The sequence below is a fragment of the Neovison vison genome, chromosome 1 (assembly GCF_020171115.1).
Source record: "Neovison vison isolate M4711 chromosome 1, ASM_NN_V1, whole genome shotgun sequence".
Taxonomy (NCBI): domain Eukaryota; kingdom Metazoa; phylum Chordata; class Mammalia; order Carnivora; family Mustelidae; genus Neogale; species Neogale vison.
This window is the reverse complement of record NC_058091.1, coordinates 139669396-139683942: the sequence shown is the minus strand read 5'-3', so window position 1 is coordinate 139683942 and position 14547 is coordinate 139669396. Positions and strand designations below refer to the sequence as shown.

The window sequence follows — 14547 nt, the reverse complement described above, 5'->3', positions numbered from 1 at the left end:
ATTATTTAAAAAGGGAGGGGGGGGGATAAACGTCCTTAAGACAGTTCTTAAGGGTTTAGAGTCTGCAAACTTTGCCTGCCTTTAATCGTAAGCCACGAGTCAACACAATCAATAGAAAGAGAAGGCTGTTATAGTAAAAGCCTGATCCTAGTTCAGAATCAGAACTGCTGACACCAGCAGATACAAGTTTCCCAAAATTGAAACAGGATGGGGAGAGGGATTAGAATGTGACAAGCTCATCAAACAAGCACAAGTGATGTGTTCTTTCCAGAACTGTGTGTGTTATTGATTGTCTGTACAGCTGCTGCACCCATTAATTCCACATCACTTGCTCCACAGTCCCGCTCATCCGCAGGAGAGATGAGAAAATCGCTTTGGTGCCTGTCCACCGTTTCACCCACTGCCACGCTCCCAGCTTGATTGTTCGATGCCCATTTTTTTTTTGAGAGAGTAAGAACGTGATCTTCTTACCTGAAAAAGTTCTAGAGGCCGTAGTGACTGCTAAAAGAATGACAATCAGTGCTTTCACCATTGTGTGTGTGTGTGTATGTATGTTTTAAATCTGCTTTTAAAGTCATTCAAGCTACATATTGCTCGCTCTGTATTCCCTGGTTCGACTAGATTCAAAGAGCATCCCCTAACTTGTAAAAGGCAGTTTGCTTCCCTGATACTATAAAAAGAGCAAAAAATAAAAACCCCGTGTTCAAAGTGAAGTTCCACGGTTTCCTCCCACTTTCCTCGACTCAGGCTCTCTTTGGGATCGATTTCCAAAACGGCGCCCACTCCCCTCTCTCTCTCATCTACGACACTACTGGAGTATAAAAAAAAAAAGAAGAAGAAGAATTCTGCTTTACGAGAGCATAGCTTTGTTGTTTTTTTTTTTCTTTTTTTTTCTTTTTTTAGTCCCTCCTGAAAAGTTGTGAGGTCGACGTTCCCTCGCCTTACCTACGACACACCGGGCAATGGTGGGGGCGGGGGGAGGGGGAGGGGAAACGAGCCGGCTCCGCTCACGTGGCCGCCCTACTGCATGCGGTCGGTCTGCAGCTGCTGCGGCTGGTACTGGCCGAAGGCGGCGGCGGCGGCGGCGGCGGCGGCCGTCCCGGGGGCGGCGGCGGTGATTGGCTGCTGCACGGCGTAGCCGTAGCCCCCCGCGGTGACGTAGCCGGCGGCGGCCGGGGAGGCGGCGTACGGGTACTGGTCGTAGGCGGCGGCGGCGGCGGCGGCGGCGGCGGCCGCCGAGTACTGGGCGTAGGCGGCGCCCGTGTAGTCGATGTACGGCGTGGTGGAGGCGGCGGCGGCCGTGGGCTGCACGTGCGGGATGACCACGCCGGGCTGCACGAACGCCTGCGGGTACACGTAGTGGGCGGGGATCCTGCGGAGGAACGGGACCGCGGGTCAGGCGCCGCCGGCCTCCCGCCCGCAGCGCGGCGCGTCCGGAGATCAGACAGACTCAAATTTAGTGGTTATTACGAGCATAGGGTTGCCACAATATCTCCCGGCCCGGGGGTCCGCCCGAGGGCTCCGGCGGTAGCCGGCCTCGCGGGGCGCCCCGAAAGGAACTGAGCGAACAGAAACTGGGGTGGGGGGGGCGGGGTGCCCCTCCCTGCTGGAGGTCGGATTTAGGATCGGTTAAGAGCACCGGCGCTGACCGTTCAGCAGAAGTTTGGCAAACCAGTTGCAGGTTCGGGAGGGCTGCGCACCGGGTGGATAGATACCTGCTTAATTGATTTTTGAGACTTTTGGAAAATTTTGCAGCGAGTTCGTAAAACTGTGCAGCAAAGAGGAAAAAAAAAATGCTCAGCGATGAATAGGATAGGAGAGGACTCCAAAGGTAATCTGTGATCATTCAATTCAGGGCGGGGTGGGGGGAGAGGGGAGGGGGTTGGCCGATTTCCCAAAACTGAAATAAATTTTCCCACAAAATCCGTATGTTTATTATCATGGCAACCCTACTTGAAATTGCTTGGCAGACTCAGCACACATTAATCTCTCTGCAACCTCAGTCACCCTTATTAAAAATAATGATGATAAAAGAAGCAGGCGACAAAATAAAAAAAAAAGGAGTTTAAAAGTTCACAAGTGTGGTAAACACAGCAGAATCACACTTCTCAAACGAACTGTAGTGCAGCTCACTATCACAAGAGGCTGTTGTGGGAAGCTACAGAAATGCTATTAACATTCATGGCAGTGATTCCCAAAGAGATGTGCAGCACGCTTTTTGCCTTTCTTTTCTTTCTTTCTCTCCATAAAATTCGTAAGGACACAAGGGTCAACCAAACCTGTTTGACTATCAGGCACCTGAAGGTCAGCCAGCTTGTTTATCTCTATGCAAGACAGACAGAAGGGGTTTTGGGGAAATGATGAGGTTGAGGGAAAAGGTAGGAATAGGAATAGCTCTAAAATTCATATAAACTTAAAAGGTTTACATAACAAAACGAGTAAGGAAACATTTTTTTTTTGCACAAATACTAACTCTTGTTATATCCTCCTAATCAACAAGTAGATCAGCATGTTTGTTTTAAATCTGCCCTACTCACAGATTTTTAATACATATCAATTGTATTATGTATTATCCTGTAAAAGTTCAAGAAGCAACATCAAATACCTTTATAAATTACACATTCAGAGATCACATACAAGACACATTCCAAGGACCTTACTTAAAAGTTAATTTTGTTAAAAAAAAAATCACAAGAGGTATTTAAATAAAAACCATGCATTTCAATTCTCACTCTTGCGATTCATTACTGCCCCTTTTAAATGCTACCATGAATATCTGATTTATTTTCATCTTTCTTTAAAGCAATCTCCATCAGAATCCCCTATATTTCTAAAAATATGACACTCTAATGCCATCTGGTTGTTGGCAAAACCAGCTTAACAGGAAGTACAAGCAACAAGTAACGATCCTTATTTTAAAAAATTTTAAAGAACTCAAGACCGAAAACTTCACATTCAGATTTCTGAAAACACAGATTTTTGCTTTGCCTTTTCAGAGTTTCACAGAAAGTCCTTATTAACCAACACCCATGGAAAAGATGAATTTATCACAAAGGGTGGTGAACTTTGACCCCAATGATAAAAATACACTCAATTTTACTAGACTTGTAGATCTTTCCCAGTGCCAGGAGAAAAGACGTCATCAAGTGTTTCTGAGGACACTTAGAGATGTTCTTAGCTACTTGTCAGAAACCAGACGCGCGGTCATACACACACTCCAGACTTTTTTCTCTAGGTCAGGTGACTGACTCACTCACAGCGACAGGTGTGGCTTTATGAAACCCGGTCCCCGGAGGCCACCGGGTCCGCAATGTGCAGACGCGGCAAGAGAGCCTCCACTCAAGGCAGTTTACACGTGGTGATGGACAGCAGGGGCTGCAGCCGGGCTATTTTTGATCCTGTCATGCGACAAGGGTTTCCAGCGGGCAAAATGTCTTTATAAGGCCAAAGTAAAACATCTATCAGTTGCGAAGTCCAGCCAGTATGAATCTCCCTGATACGGAACCGTTAACCCCTGTACTCCCAAAGTTCTAAGGACCGTGGGAGGGTACCAGGTTATCTTTGAATGAAGGCTGGTAACTGAAAGTAAGTGTAGCCTACAAAAAGACAAGATGAAGTCTGTGTGTGTGTGTGTGTGTGTGTGTGTGTGTGTGTGGAATGCACTGGAAGATAGGGAGGGCTGCTTATAGGACTCTTGTCTCTGCACTGATTTTACATTAATAGTTTTCATTCGATAATGCCAACCAATGAGAGTGCAGAGTTCCCTGGCATATCAGAACCCTACACAAAGTCTGGCAAGGGTTAGGAATACGTTTGGAAGGCACATGAAACCCAGCAGCGTTAGAGGCTCGGGGAAAGGAAGAGTCCAGAAGACCCCGGACAGCCTAAAATACCTCAGTTTGGGAAGGAAAGCAGGAAAGGACCAAAGGCTAGGGTGTTGCCTCAGAAGCCATTCTTGTATTAGGAGGTCTATGACTAGTTTAAGGAGCCCCTGAAGTCAATCTGGGAATCTGTCCCCCCATGAGATACCTACCAGTGTCCCCTCCCTCAATCACACAGTGAGCATACCTCGAGGTTACAAAAGCACAGGAACAAGGCAGATACCTTGGGCAACTGTCGAAGAACACTGACTACATTTTTTCCTTTTCTTTTTTCTGACGTCTCTTTGCGACTTTTGATACCCTAACTGGTTTCCTCTTCCAGTCTATCACCAGACTGCTGGCAGTCTTCGTTTTATTCGCCTGTTTAGTAACCTGTGGCCCCACTGGCATACTAGGCCTTTAATGCTTCTGGCTCCAAAACATGCCTTCCAGCACCTTTCCACCTTTCCTCAAACCCAGGTCAGCTGGACTCCTCTGCACTCCCTGGACAAGCCACACATTTCCAGATCTTTAGGTTTTTGCTCATGCCGTCCCTCTGCCAGGGAAGCCAATGCTCATTCCATGTATACTTGTTAAAATCCAAATCCTATCCACCCAGCTCTAGCACTCACTATGTACAGAGGCTTCAGGAGTTTGGATCACATTCTGATTTCACATTTCTCATATGTGACAGGAATCCAGTATTTCCAATCCTGAATTGCTGTGCATTAAGTAACATTATCTATGCACGGAGCCCACAATGATGAATCAAATAGGCACTCAATGCAGAAGAACCTTATCTTCCACCATCCTTGAAAAATCTAGGTCAGCTTCTACCTCTTTCAGGAAGACTTCTTGGTCCCACGAACCTGATGTCTCTTCTCCCTGTCTGAAGCCACAACCCTTCTGGGCGCCTCTCAGTTTCCTTACTAGATAACAGGGGGGAACGGAATTGTGTCTTTCTGGCTATAACTTGACAGAGGAAAGAACACGGCTTTTGAGGTCAGGGAAACCATGATTCTGAACCTAGAACTAAACTCTATTCCTTACCAGCCCTGTGGCAAGTTAATTAACCTCTCTGTATCTGTTTTGTCACCCCTGGAAAGGACATTCACAGGCTGACATGAACAGCCTGAGTCAAAGACGTATTGTGAGAATTACATGATTTACGTAAATCTCTTATTAGTACCATGCGTGTAGGAAAGGTTCACTTAATGTTACCTCCTGCCCCCTTAGTGAATAGTAGAGTATCTAGTACAATGTTAACAGAACTAGCATAAAACTGAGCACTTAAGGGGCATCTGGGTGGCTCAGTGAGTTAGGCTTCTGCCTTCAGCTCAGGTCATGACTACAGGTCCTGAGATCGAGCCCTGCATTGGGTTCCACATTCAGCCAGGAGTCTGCTTCTTCCTCCCGTTCTGCCCCTCCCCACCCGTTCTGCCCCTCCCCACCCCTCGCGCTCTCTCTCGGTCTCAAATAAATAAATAAAATCTTCAAACCCCTTCCCACCACAGAAACCCTGACCACTTAAAGGTATACTGAATAAACATTTAAGGGTATTTCAACCTGATCTAAACCAGCCTCGAATTTTCTACTCACAGATGCACAGTCTTTCCTTTCTAAGGTTTCAATGAGAAAATGCTTCTTGCAAACAAAATATTTCTAAGACCTTGCTTAGCAAATGCACCGGTATCTATACACCTGCCCACTGTGTTACATCAGAAATTCCTTCAAGCCAAGATTTTCTCTTGAAAAGCCCAGAATCATCTGGGGGCCAATGAAGGACCACATATAAGAAAAAATTAGTTCAGTTACTACAATTTCAAACCAATCAAGTAAGATTAAAAATTCTCAAGCTTCTTTCCAGGCCTAAAATAAGAATGTGTGGCATTCCAACAGAATTGAGGATGACCAGGTGTGATCTGTTAGGTACAAAGTCTGGGAATTAGAGCAGTGTTAAAAACCCCTTAAAAAAAGAAAAGAGAAGGTTCACTTGTTCCACCTGGAATGCTATCTATTTCTAATAAGAATCTCAAGTTCAAACAATTTAGGCAAACAGTAATAATCACCATCCTTTATAAAGACATCTTAATATTAGCAAGGATGAACAATAAAGTTACTATCAAAGCATGCTTGATTTAAAATTTCCATAGGACATTTTATTCTCGTCATTCTTATTTTCCTCGTGATACTTTCTTTCTCAGTGATTGATGCAGACTACGACAGCCAGTCCAAATTTCTACGTTGAGCTCTCCATATCCTCAATAAACAGTCTGGTGTTTCCATGCCCTAAACCTTTCCTCTTCTCTGTCTTCGCTTATGCTCAACTCACTCCTTAGCCCTCCTTACCTGTCCAGGACATACCACTGGTCCAAGACTAGTTCAAGTTCCAAGAAGCCTTGTCCAACCTCTCCAATTCACCTGTTTTTCTGGCTATTCTGAATTCTTTTTGTCCTAAATATCAAGTATCTTAGCAATTAGTTGTTCTTGACTGGTGTGTATGAGTTTGGCAGTCTCCTTATTTTGTTATCATCTACTCAGCACGGCAAAACATTAACACATGCTAATACCTGTTGATCGATTTAGCTGTGTAAGTGTTTCAAGATTATGGTGAGATCACGACTAAGTTCATCACCACTTGTTAGGATGTATGTTCTCCTCCCCAATCCCACCTTCCCCGTAGTCTAGACCAATGAGGAGAGATCTACAGACGTAAATGGACCCATCAACCCACCATCTGTTGTCAGTACCCGGGATGGCTGGGATAGGGCACTGAGATAGCTGTGGAGATAGGAAGCTCCTTTCTAATCATATTGGACAGAATACTCTTCCATGGTTTCAAAAAGTAAGAGTTGGCGGTAAGGTGAGGAATCCCTATGTTAAAGGGAGGGTTTTAAGAAGGTATCCATGGGGGTGCCTGGGTGGCTCAGTGGGTTGAGCCTCTGCCTTCGGCTCAGGTCATGATCTCAAGGTCCTGGGATCAAGCCCCACATCAGGCTCTCTGCTCGGCAGGGAGCCTGCTTCCCCCGCCCCACCCCGCCTACCTCTGCCTACCTGTGATCTCTCTTTCTGTGTCAAATAACTATATAAAATCTTAAAAAAAAAAAAAAAAAAAAAAAAGGGAAGGTGTTCATGGAAAACAACTTGACCCTTCCAAGTCAAATGATTTATTACTCTATCCTTGGAGACACATCAGGCGGATATCTGTCTGTCTGTGTGTCTGTCTAGAATCTGACCTTCTCAAGTTACACAGATGTTTAGGTGCTAAGCTAGAGAAGAAAATATACCTGAGGATAAAACACTTATTGAACAATTAGAATATTTAAATAGGGAGCTGAAACCTCTAAAACTGGAGTTCTAGCAATGTCATTCAGGTAGAATGCAGCTCAAACAGACTCTAAGGGGTCAGAGTAAATTTAGGTGGTAGGGATCGCTCACTTATGGTGTCCAAACAGAAGGGGAAAAAAGGCACTCAGAGGAGGAAAGCTGGTATCACAGAGCCCAAAGGCAACAAAAAGATGAGCAGCCTTTTCATCTGAGTTAGGTCTGAAAGGTGGAAGTTAGTACCACTCGACTCCAAAAACTGGCTAGTGTCAGTGAAATCTGATGAGTGTTTGTTGAATCTTTAAATGAGAAGGCCTAAAAGTGGAAACACATTGCCAAAGAAAGAGCCCCATTCCCAGAAAACTCCCAGTAAAACAGAAACTTAGGACATGCAAGCAATGAAATCTGTATTCTCACAGAGGGAAATCACACCATTTAGCACTCACTACAAAAATATGGTTAAGTGGAAGTCACAGGCTACAGCTTAAAAGCAAGGAAAAAAAAAAGGCCCTTTGCTTCCCATGGCAAAGTCAAAAGTCAACACTCCTCAACACCACCACCAACATCAAAAACACAAAGAGCCCCTTCCCCCAGGAAAAGAAAACACTTTCACTACAGCTCTTTTCAATTAAGTAAAAAGCACACAGTTTAGCTATCAACACCACTTCATTACTGTAATAAATAAAAATAAAGCACACGGAGGTCTATTGACTATTGTGAAAAATAAAACAACAACACCAACATCCATGCATCGTTAATCACCATCTGAGCTTGTGTGTCTGAGTCTACTGGTTACAGAGTTTAATTCCAAACAGAACTATTCCACCTCTTACATCGTATCCTTCTGATCAGTTAGCTTAACTGTATACGAGCCCTGTCAGGTTAGAAAGAGATAAATAACATTGAGTCAAGTTGAACAGTAATCACGGTGCTGGGACACAATCCTCTCGTTCACAAGTCATACCTGGTAGTTTTGTTTTGTTTTGTTTTGTTAATCATAAGCTCAAAATGTGTCTGGTTTGGAGGCTGCAAACTTGGTCAGAAACTTGACTCATCTAAAAATATTTATATTATCAGCATCAAAAAGGTACAAACGTTTATAAATATGTATCACAAGGAACATTCTGTGACACGATGATCTTGTCTGCATGTAACAGTCAGGTTAACAGATGTCTATGGAAACTTAGGAGGGCATGATGAGTTGACTTACCCAAAAGGTCTTTGTATGAGGGCTGGATGAAGCTGTTGAACACCGAAGGCAAAACCTAGCAATAAAACATACCACATTCTCTATTTGTGCATGGTTAGGCATGCATTACTCCTACATATAAAATGCAATCACAACTTTCACTTAGAGAAGATCACCATTCTTTTGAGTCCTTATAATTATAAACATTATATACAAAAATATTATATATTTTACAAACATATATATATATTTAAAAGTTCTTTTTACTGATGTTATCATTATAAACATATATTATAACTAACTAAATATATATATTTAAAAGTTCTTTTTACTAATGGTATCATGGACCCAAGTAAAAATTTTAATAAGCTACAGGTGGATACTAAAAATTATCTGTAAAGTTTGACAGTCCCACAAGACGACCTTAGAAAATCAGACCAGGGAAAAATTCTTATGGAATGAAACCAGGAACAACAGGACTTGATAATAAAGTTACATGTCACAAGTATTCCTGCAGTTCTGAATCACGATCTATAAAAAGTTTTTGTAATTTAGAACATGCTGGACAATGCTTTGGAAGATTATGGGTTTTACAGATTATGGTATTAAAAAATTCACAAAAACAAAGTCTCCTTTTTGGGATCGCACACAAACACAAGTTGTTTGCTTGTTTGTTTAACACAATTGTTTTAATGTTCATGGATGTGGGCACATGTGCTCACTTTCTTGACAATCTAGTTCCCTAGTAAATCCATTTTACTAGGATGGAAGGGTCAACCATCCCAAAATTTCAGATGGCAACACTTGAGTAAAGAGGGAAATAACTTAACAAAATCAAGTTGCTCACCCAAGAAAAAGATTCCCATTTGCTCAACAGTCAACTCTTAATTATTTGTGCTAATGGCAAGGGCAGTGTTGTAAATAATCCAAAAGGTCAAATTTTTCACGTAGATAAAAGCCTGCTTCCCTTTTGCCCACTTTGGAGTAAAACACTTCCCATCTCTACATGTCAGTTTCTTTATCTGTTACAGGAGAGCCCAGGCATACCTGAAATCTCCCCCATTTTCTTTAACTACTAAGTAGTCTGTGATTTAGTATTAAAGCTTTACCATCCAGACGCCATCCCCTACCCCCTACCCTCAGGCTTCTCCTGGTCAGAGTTCAAGTTGGATTGCTGCTCTGAGGACAGGGCCATGGTGGTAGGAGAGACAACAGTATGTAGGGAAGTATAACCAGTGGGAGGTGACACACTGAGCCCACATAATCCACATGTGAATGATCTACAAGTGGCTAAAAACTGGACAATAAAAGAGTAGACTGTGACTGTATGTCATACCTGAAACAGATGAGTCAAGCCTAAGTCTGGGTGGGTACAAACTGTCCAGACCCCCAAGATCTACTTTTGCACATAGGTACATTTCAAGTCCTGCAAGAGCCGGTGACAACGCTCATTTAATGTGTTGGTTAGAATAACCAGCCTGGTTCAACTTTACTAAACATCTACAGTGTCTTCTGAATCAGGGATTCCTTCTATTCAGAAGCTGGGGTGTGGGGGGAGGGGTCTCAAGTTGGGGGTGGGTGGGTAGGAGGAACATTTCTCACCTGGTTGCATGATCCTTGGTTTTGCGCCCAAGTATGCCAGATTCACATTGGCTTTCCTGCCATCAATGATGGGGTTCGGGTCCTTGCAGGCTCTCTCAGCAGCAGCTCGGTCAGCCATGGTGACCTTAGCAACATACACACACACACAGACATACGTACAAAGCTCTAAGTCAACCCCCCCGAAGGAAACCAAGAATCACCCTGGAGAAGTCATTCATGAGAAAACTAAGGGGGTTCTTGAACTTTTCCTCTTTCCTTTTCTTTCTTTCTTTCTTTCTTTTTTTTCCCCTGGAACTTACTCCTGGATCCCCCACCAAAAAAAAAAAAAAAAAAAAAAAAGAAAAGAAAAGAAAAGAAAAAAAAAAACAAAAACAACCCAGAGAGGAAGAAAGAAACAACCCCCTCCCCATACTTCTAAAGTCTTCAGGGCGCTAGTAGGGCCTAGCAGGGAGTCGGAAGCCTGAATTCCGTCTTGGAACTCTAGATCCTCCCGCCCCCAACCGCCTCCCACCCCCCAGGTCCCTACCCAGTCTAAGAGGCACCGTTTGCTTTAAAGAAAGTCCAGCCTCACATCCGCCCCGTGCTCCCAACCATCAGCAAGCACTCCCTAACGACAATAGCTATTGTCCTACTCTGGAGCTCCCGGCTCTCCGGCAGCAGAATTTGCACGCTTAAATCCCCAGGAGGCTTAATATGCTCTCTTTCAGTTCAGCAAAGAGCCAGAGAATCATCTTTTTAAAGAATCCATCTTTGCAATTTAAAAAAAAAAAAAAAAAGTGGGGGGATGGCATAAGGAGTAGAGCTCTAGACCTCCTGGGGTGTCCCCTCCCCGCCCCAGCCAGAACGCCTGAAGACAACACGCATTTTTACAAAGCAACAGCGCGCTTAACCACCGGCCTCCCACCCCGGAGTGCGATTCCGAGGGGCTGCGGCCCCTCCCTCCCAGCCCTGCGCACCCGCAAATCCAGCAGTGGTTAGTGCTCTCCTTCCACCCCCGCTCCGCCTGTTCCCCCGACACCGCAGGGCGCTGGGTCCCCTCGAAACCCCGCGAGGGAGCAGCCGGCCCTCCCTTCCCCAGCTCCGCCGCGCGCAAACTTTCAGTTCAGCCGGGAGCAAAAGGGCAGCGCCGCCCCCGTCCGCGGGGTTCCTCACATTGTCACGCCGAGCCCCCCACTGCAAACCCCGACCCCCGAGGCCCTGCGCCGCCCCGAGCCCCCCGCCCCCCGCAGTCCTCGATCTCCCCGCCGCCCTTTGTCACCCCCACCTCCCCCTCCCCAACCCCACCCCAGCCCCCCGCCGCGCAACTTACAAATCCGTAGCCCCGGGACTTGCCCGTCTGCCGGTCGGTGATGACCACCGCCTCCTCGATCTCGCCGAAGACCTCAAAGTACTTGCGCAGGCTGGCGTCGGTGGTGTGGTAGGGCAGCCCCCCGACGAAGATCTTGGTGTACGTCGTGTCCTTCTGGGTCGTGTGCATCTTCGCGCCCGCTCCGCGGCTCGGGCTCCGGCTGCGGCTGCGGCTGCGGCTCGGGCAGCGGCTGCGCCTCCTCCTCCGGCTCCGCGTCTCCCGCACCCTTTCGCGGCCGCCGGGGGCCAAGGGCGAGCGCGGGGGCGAGGGCTGCGGCGCGGCGGGGGCGAGCGGCCGGGGGCGGCCGAGGGCGCGGGGCGCGCGGCTTCCGAAGTCGCCAACAGCACCGGAGACTTGACTTCTCTCTCTCCTCCCGCCCCCCCTGCCGGTCACGGTACAAATTCTCCGGATCGTCTGGGTTAGGATCCTGCTCTATAGAATGTGCAAGCGGTTTCCACTCACCCGGCTGGGAGGCCAAAAATGAAAAGAGAGGGTGGTCCTCGAGCGAAGAAGCGGGCGCGTTTAGAGGTAGATTTTTTTTTTCTTTCTTTCTTGGAAATTAGGTAGGTGTCTTGGGTGGGGCGTGGGTAGGGTCGGCGGTGAGCGCGTCCGGGCGCGGAGGTGGGCGGGCGGGGGGCGCGGCGGCGGGGCCGGGAGTGGGGGACTCCGCGCCGCTGGAGCTCCGGTTCTGTCCCTCCCGCCGCGGAAGCTGGAAGACAAGTGGCTAGGACGGCTCTCCACCTCTCTGCTCCCTTCCCCCGCGGGCCGGGGGTCGGCGCCCGGCTGGGGAGGGGGCGGGCCGGACGCCTGCGATTGGCCGCGGCCGCACCTGGGGTGCCCGGCGCCGCCGCCCCCCAGCTGTTCGGAACAGCTGCTTCTCTCCCGGCGCGGCGCTGGGCCGCGGGGCTCGGGCTCTGGAGCCGGCACTGGGGCAGGGCTGGGGATGGCCCGAGGCGGCCTTGCTCTCGGCGTCGCCTGCTCTAACCCGTCCAAGTCCTGGGGACTCGGCGCGGTCCTAGCCGGGACCCGGAGCGCACACACTGCGTCCGGAGGGAGCTGCGTCGCTTTTCCAAAACGGCGTCGCGAGCTCTTTGCGCGCGGCCACAGTGACAGGGCTGGCGACCTGGACTGACGAGCTGGGGCCGGGAGGCCTGGGGCGGTTCGTGGAAAGGCCAGTTCCTTGCCGGGCGGGGAGGGCCGAGCCGCGGAACCCGGGTCTGATAGTCTGGGTGTGGAGAGTGAGTAGGAGGGTCCCCAACCTTCCTTGTCCCCCAGAGAGCCAGTGCTGGAGAGAACCGGCGAGGCAGAGCCAGAAGGGGGTAAAAAAATACAGGTTAGTGCTTGGGTGTGCTGGAGAAAACCATTAGCTTGAATTGCTCACGGCCCCAGCCAAGCCAAGTAACCGTAGACACCGCCTTCTATTTCAGAGGACCATCAATTAGTACTTTAGCCCCTACAGTTACCAAATTTGTGTTTCCTCCCTACTTACTCCTCCCTAACTATTCGGGGAGATTTGGTACCGATTTCTCATTATAAATCCTCTTTTTTTTTTTTTTTTCTTTCCCGAAGCATTTCCTTCCTTTTGAATTGCAAGACTGTTTAGTGACTCGACCTCAACTGTTTTACTAGGATGTACTGTAATTGTAAAAAGGGTGATTTTTGAAATCGACTTGTTACATAACCACTGGTTTCTACCAGCAGACCTTTAAAGCCTTTGTAGAAAATACAGACTTGAGTGCAACCCCTATGTATTTATTTTTTTAAATATCAGCTTTTTGCAACTTCTTTTTATCAAGAGTACATTCAATTAAGCATAAAATCCTTGTCCTGTCTGAGGTTTGGAAGAAGGTATTTAATGTGAGCACAATGTCCCCCCCCCCTTTTGGAGCATGAATTGCTTTTAAGTCATTTCCATCAGGAGCTTCTGCTGAAGTCCATACATTAGTTGCCCCTGGGCGGCACCATTTATTCCCTTTAAAGCAGGTCAGTATGTTAACCTATTAGAGAAGCACATATTTGTGTTTCTGTTTCCAGGGCACCTTTGCAGTCAGCCCAGAAGGATGAGATACATTGCATTTGCCGAAGGGAACGGGAACGCCGAAGGGAACGGGAACGCACATATCCTCGAGCTTTTCACCTTGTTGCCTTCTGCATGAAGTTGGCCTTTTGGGGTCGTGAGTTCCTTTAAGTTTGAACCCCCAGTGGCTGATATGGAGAAGTAAAAAATCTAAAGGTTTTTGGAGAATTTTTAAAAAATCCAATTGAAGAAAAACAAGGTGCTTTACAGGCATATGAGAGCCAGAAAGGGAAATTGTAAATAGCACTCTCTCCTATTGCTTAAGCAGAGTATGTTTCAAAGGGACTCTGTGTACTGGTGTGATGAAAGGTAATTTTTAAAACTTAGAGAAACAAAGCAGCCTATGAAACAAAGGAGGCATGTTTTTTAATATTCAACATCTATCTTGCTGGGTCACTGAAGAATTACTGTAGTTAGGACGAGGCTCAGGCAAAAACTTTTGTGAGGGAGAAGCTATTACAGAGAAGCCTGGAGGAGAAGAGTGACATTGGTAATCTCCCCTCTCTTCCCACCTGGATGAGGAGCCCACCCCGGAGGGAACTGTGATGATACCAGAGATGAAGGATGTCTGGGAATGTAGCCAGCAGCTTGGATATTCACTAAGTAAAGTGGTGAGATCTACAAGGAAATTCTGATCCCAGGTCGGGATCACCGTGACATAGAACTCGGCTTCTGGAAACAAGATGCTTCCCTGCTGTAGTCCCAGAGAAAAGAATTCAGACCCCCTCCCTGTACCCCCTGCAGCCCCGGACTGGTGTGTTTTTATTCTTCCAACTAAGCAGTAAATATCTGATTGCTTGGTTTGAAACTTTGTTCATTCCGTATGAAATGATGCCTGAGTAGTCCCGATTTTGAATTCCACAGATAATTAAAACATTACTAATCATCTGGTGTTATGTGATTGACGGAGAACAAAGGTGAGGAGGAAGAGAGATTCCTTATTTTCCATATTTAAATAGAAGCCATAATTCCTACCCCCAACAGCCTGGCAAACCGCGGAGCGCCCCCCACAGGCAGGCACTGGGCTAGAGCAAGGCATTGTTGAAAACTGGGTTTTGTTCTCCATCCCCACAAAGGTGGGTTCAGTTACAATGGCCAGGACCATTCTTAGTGGATTTGTGAACCTGAGCCATCAGACCATGTAGCC

At 47.0% G+C, this 14547-nt stretch overlaps 1 protein-coding gene and 1 long non-coding RNA gene across 4 annotated transcripts; one reads left to right on the top strand and one right to left on the bottom strand.

Moving 5' to 3' along the window:
* Window positions 1-1020: 1020 nt before the first annotated feature.
* Window positions 1021-11471, bottom strand: RBM24 (RNA binding motif protein 24). 3 transcript variants are annotated; one of them, XM_044238605.1, is made up of 4 exons: window positions 11285-11471; window positions 9976-10099; window positions 8395-8449; window positions 1021-1372 (listed from the first exon to the last, which is right to left on the bottom strand). In XM_044238605.1, exons 1-4 carry the CDS (start codon window positions 11450-11452, stop codon window positions 1021-1023), a joined length of 699 nt encoding a protein of 232 aa, XP_044094540.1. In that variant the 5' UTR covers window positions 11453-11471. The 3 variants fall into 3 exon arrangements, with proteins under 3 accessions (XP_044094540.1, XP_044094548.1, XP_044094558.1); XM_044238613.1 differs by lacking the exon at window positions 11285-11471 and adding an exon at window positions 10502-11004; XM_044238623.1 differs by lacking the exon at window positions 11285-11471 and adding an exon at window positions 10608-10670.
* Window positions 11472-11623: 152 nt separating this feature from the next.
* LOC122912966 lies at window positions 11624-14286 on the top strand. Its single transcript, XR_006385690.1, has 2 exons — window positions 11624-11851; window positions 13358-14286. It is a non-coding gene; the product is annotated as an uncharacterized LOC122912966 (long non-coding RNA).
* Window positions 14287-14547: the final 261 nt, after the last annotated feature.

What these genes read in the sequence shown, in the direction of transcription:
- RBM24 (XM_044238605.1), bottom strand. Translation starts at nt 11,452, where the DNA reads ATGCACACGACCCAGAAGGACACGACGTACACCAAGATCTTCGTCGGG. An exon ending in AGTCCCGGGGCTACGGATTT is followed by an intron (nt 10,100 to 11,284) that starts GTAAGTTGCGCG and finishes TATGTTGCTAAG; the next exon opens with GTCACCATGGCTGACCGAGC. An exon ending in CTCATACAAAGACCTTTTGG is followed by an intron (nt 1,373 to 8,394) that starts GTAAGTCAACTC and finishes GTTCCTCCGCAG; the next exon opens with GATCCCCGCCCACTACGTGT.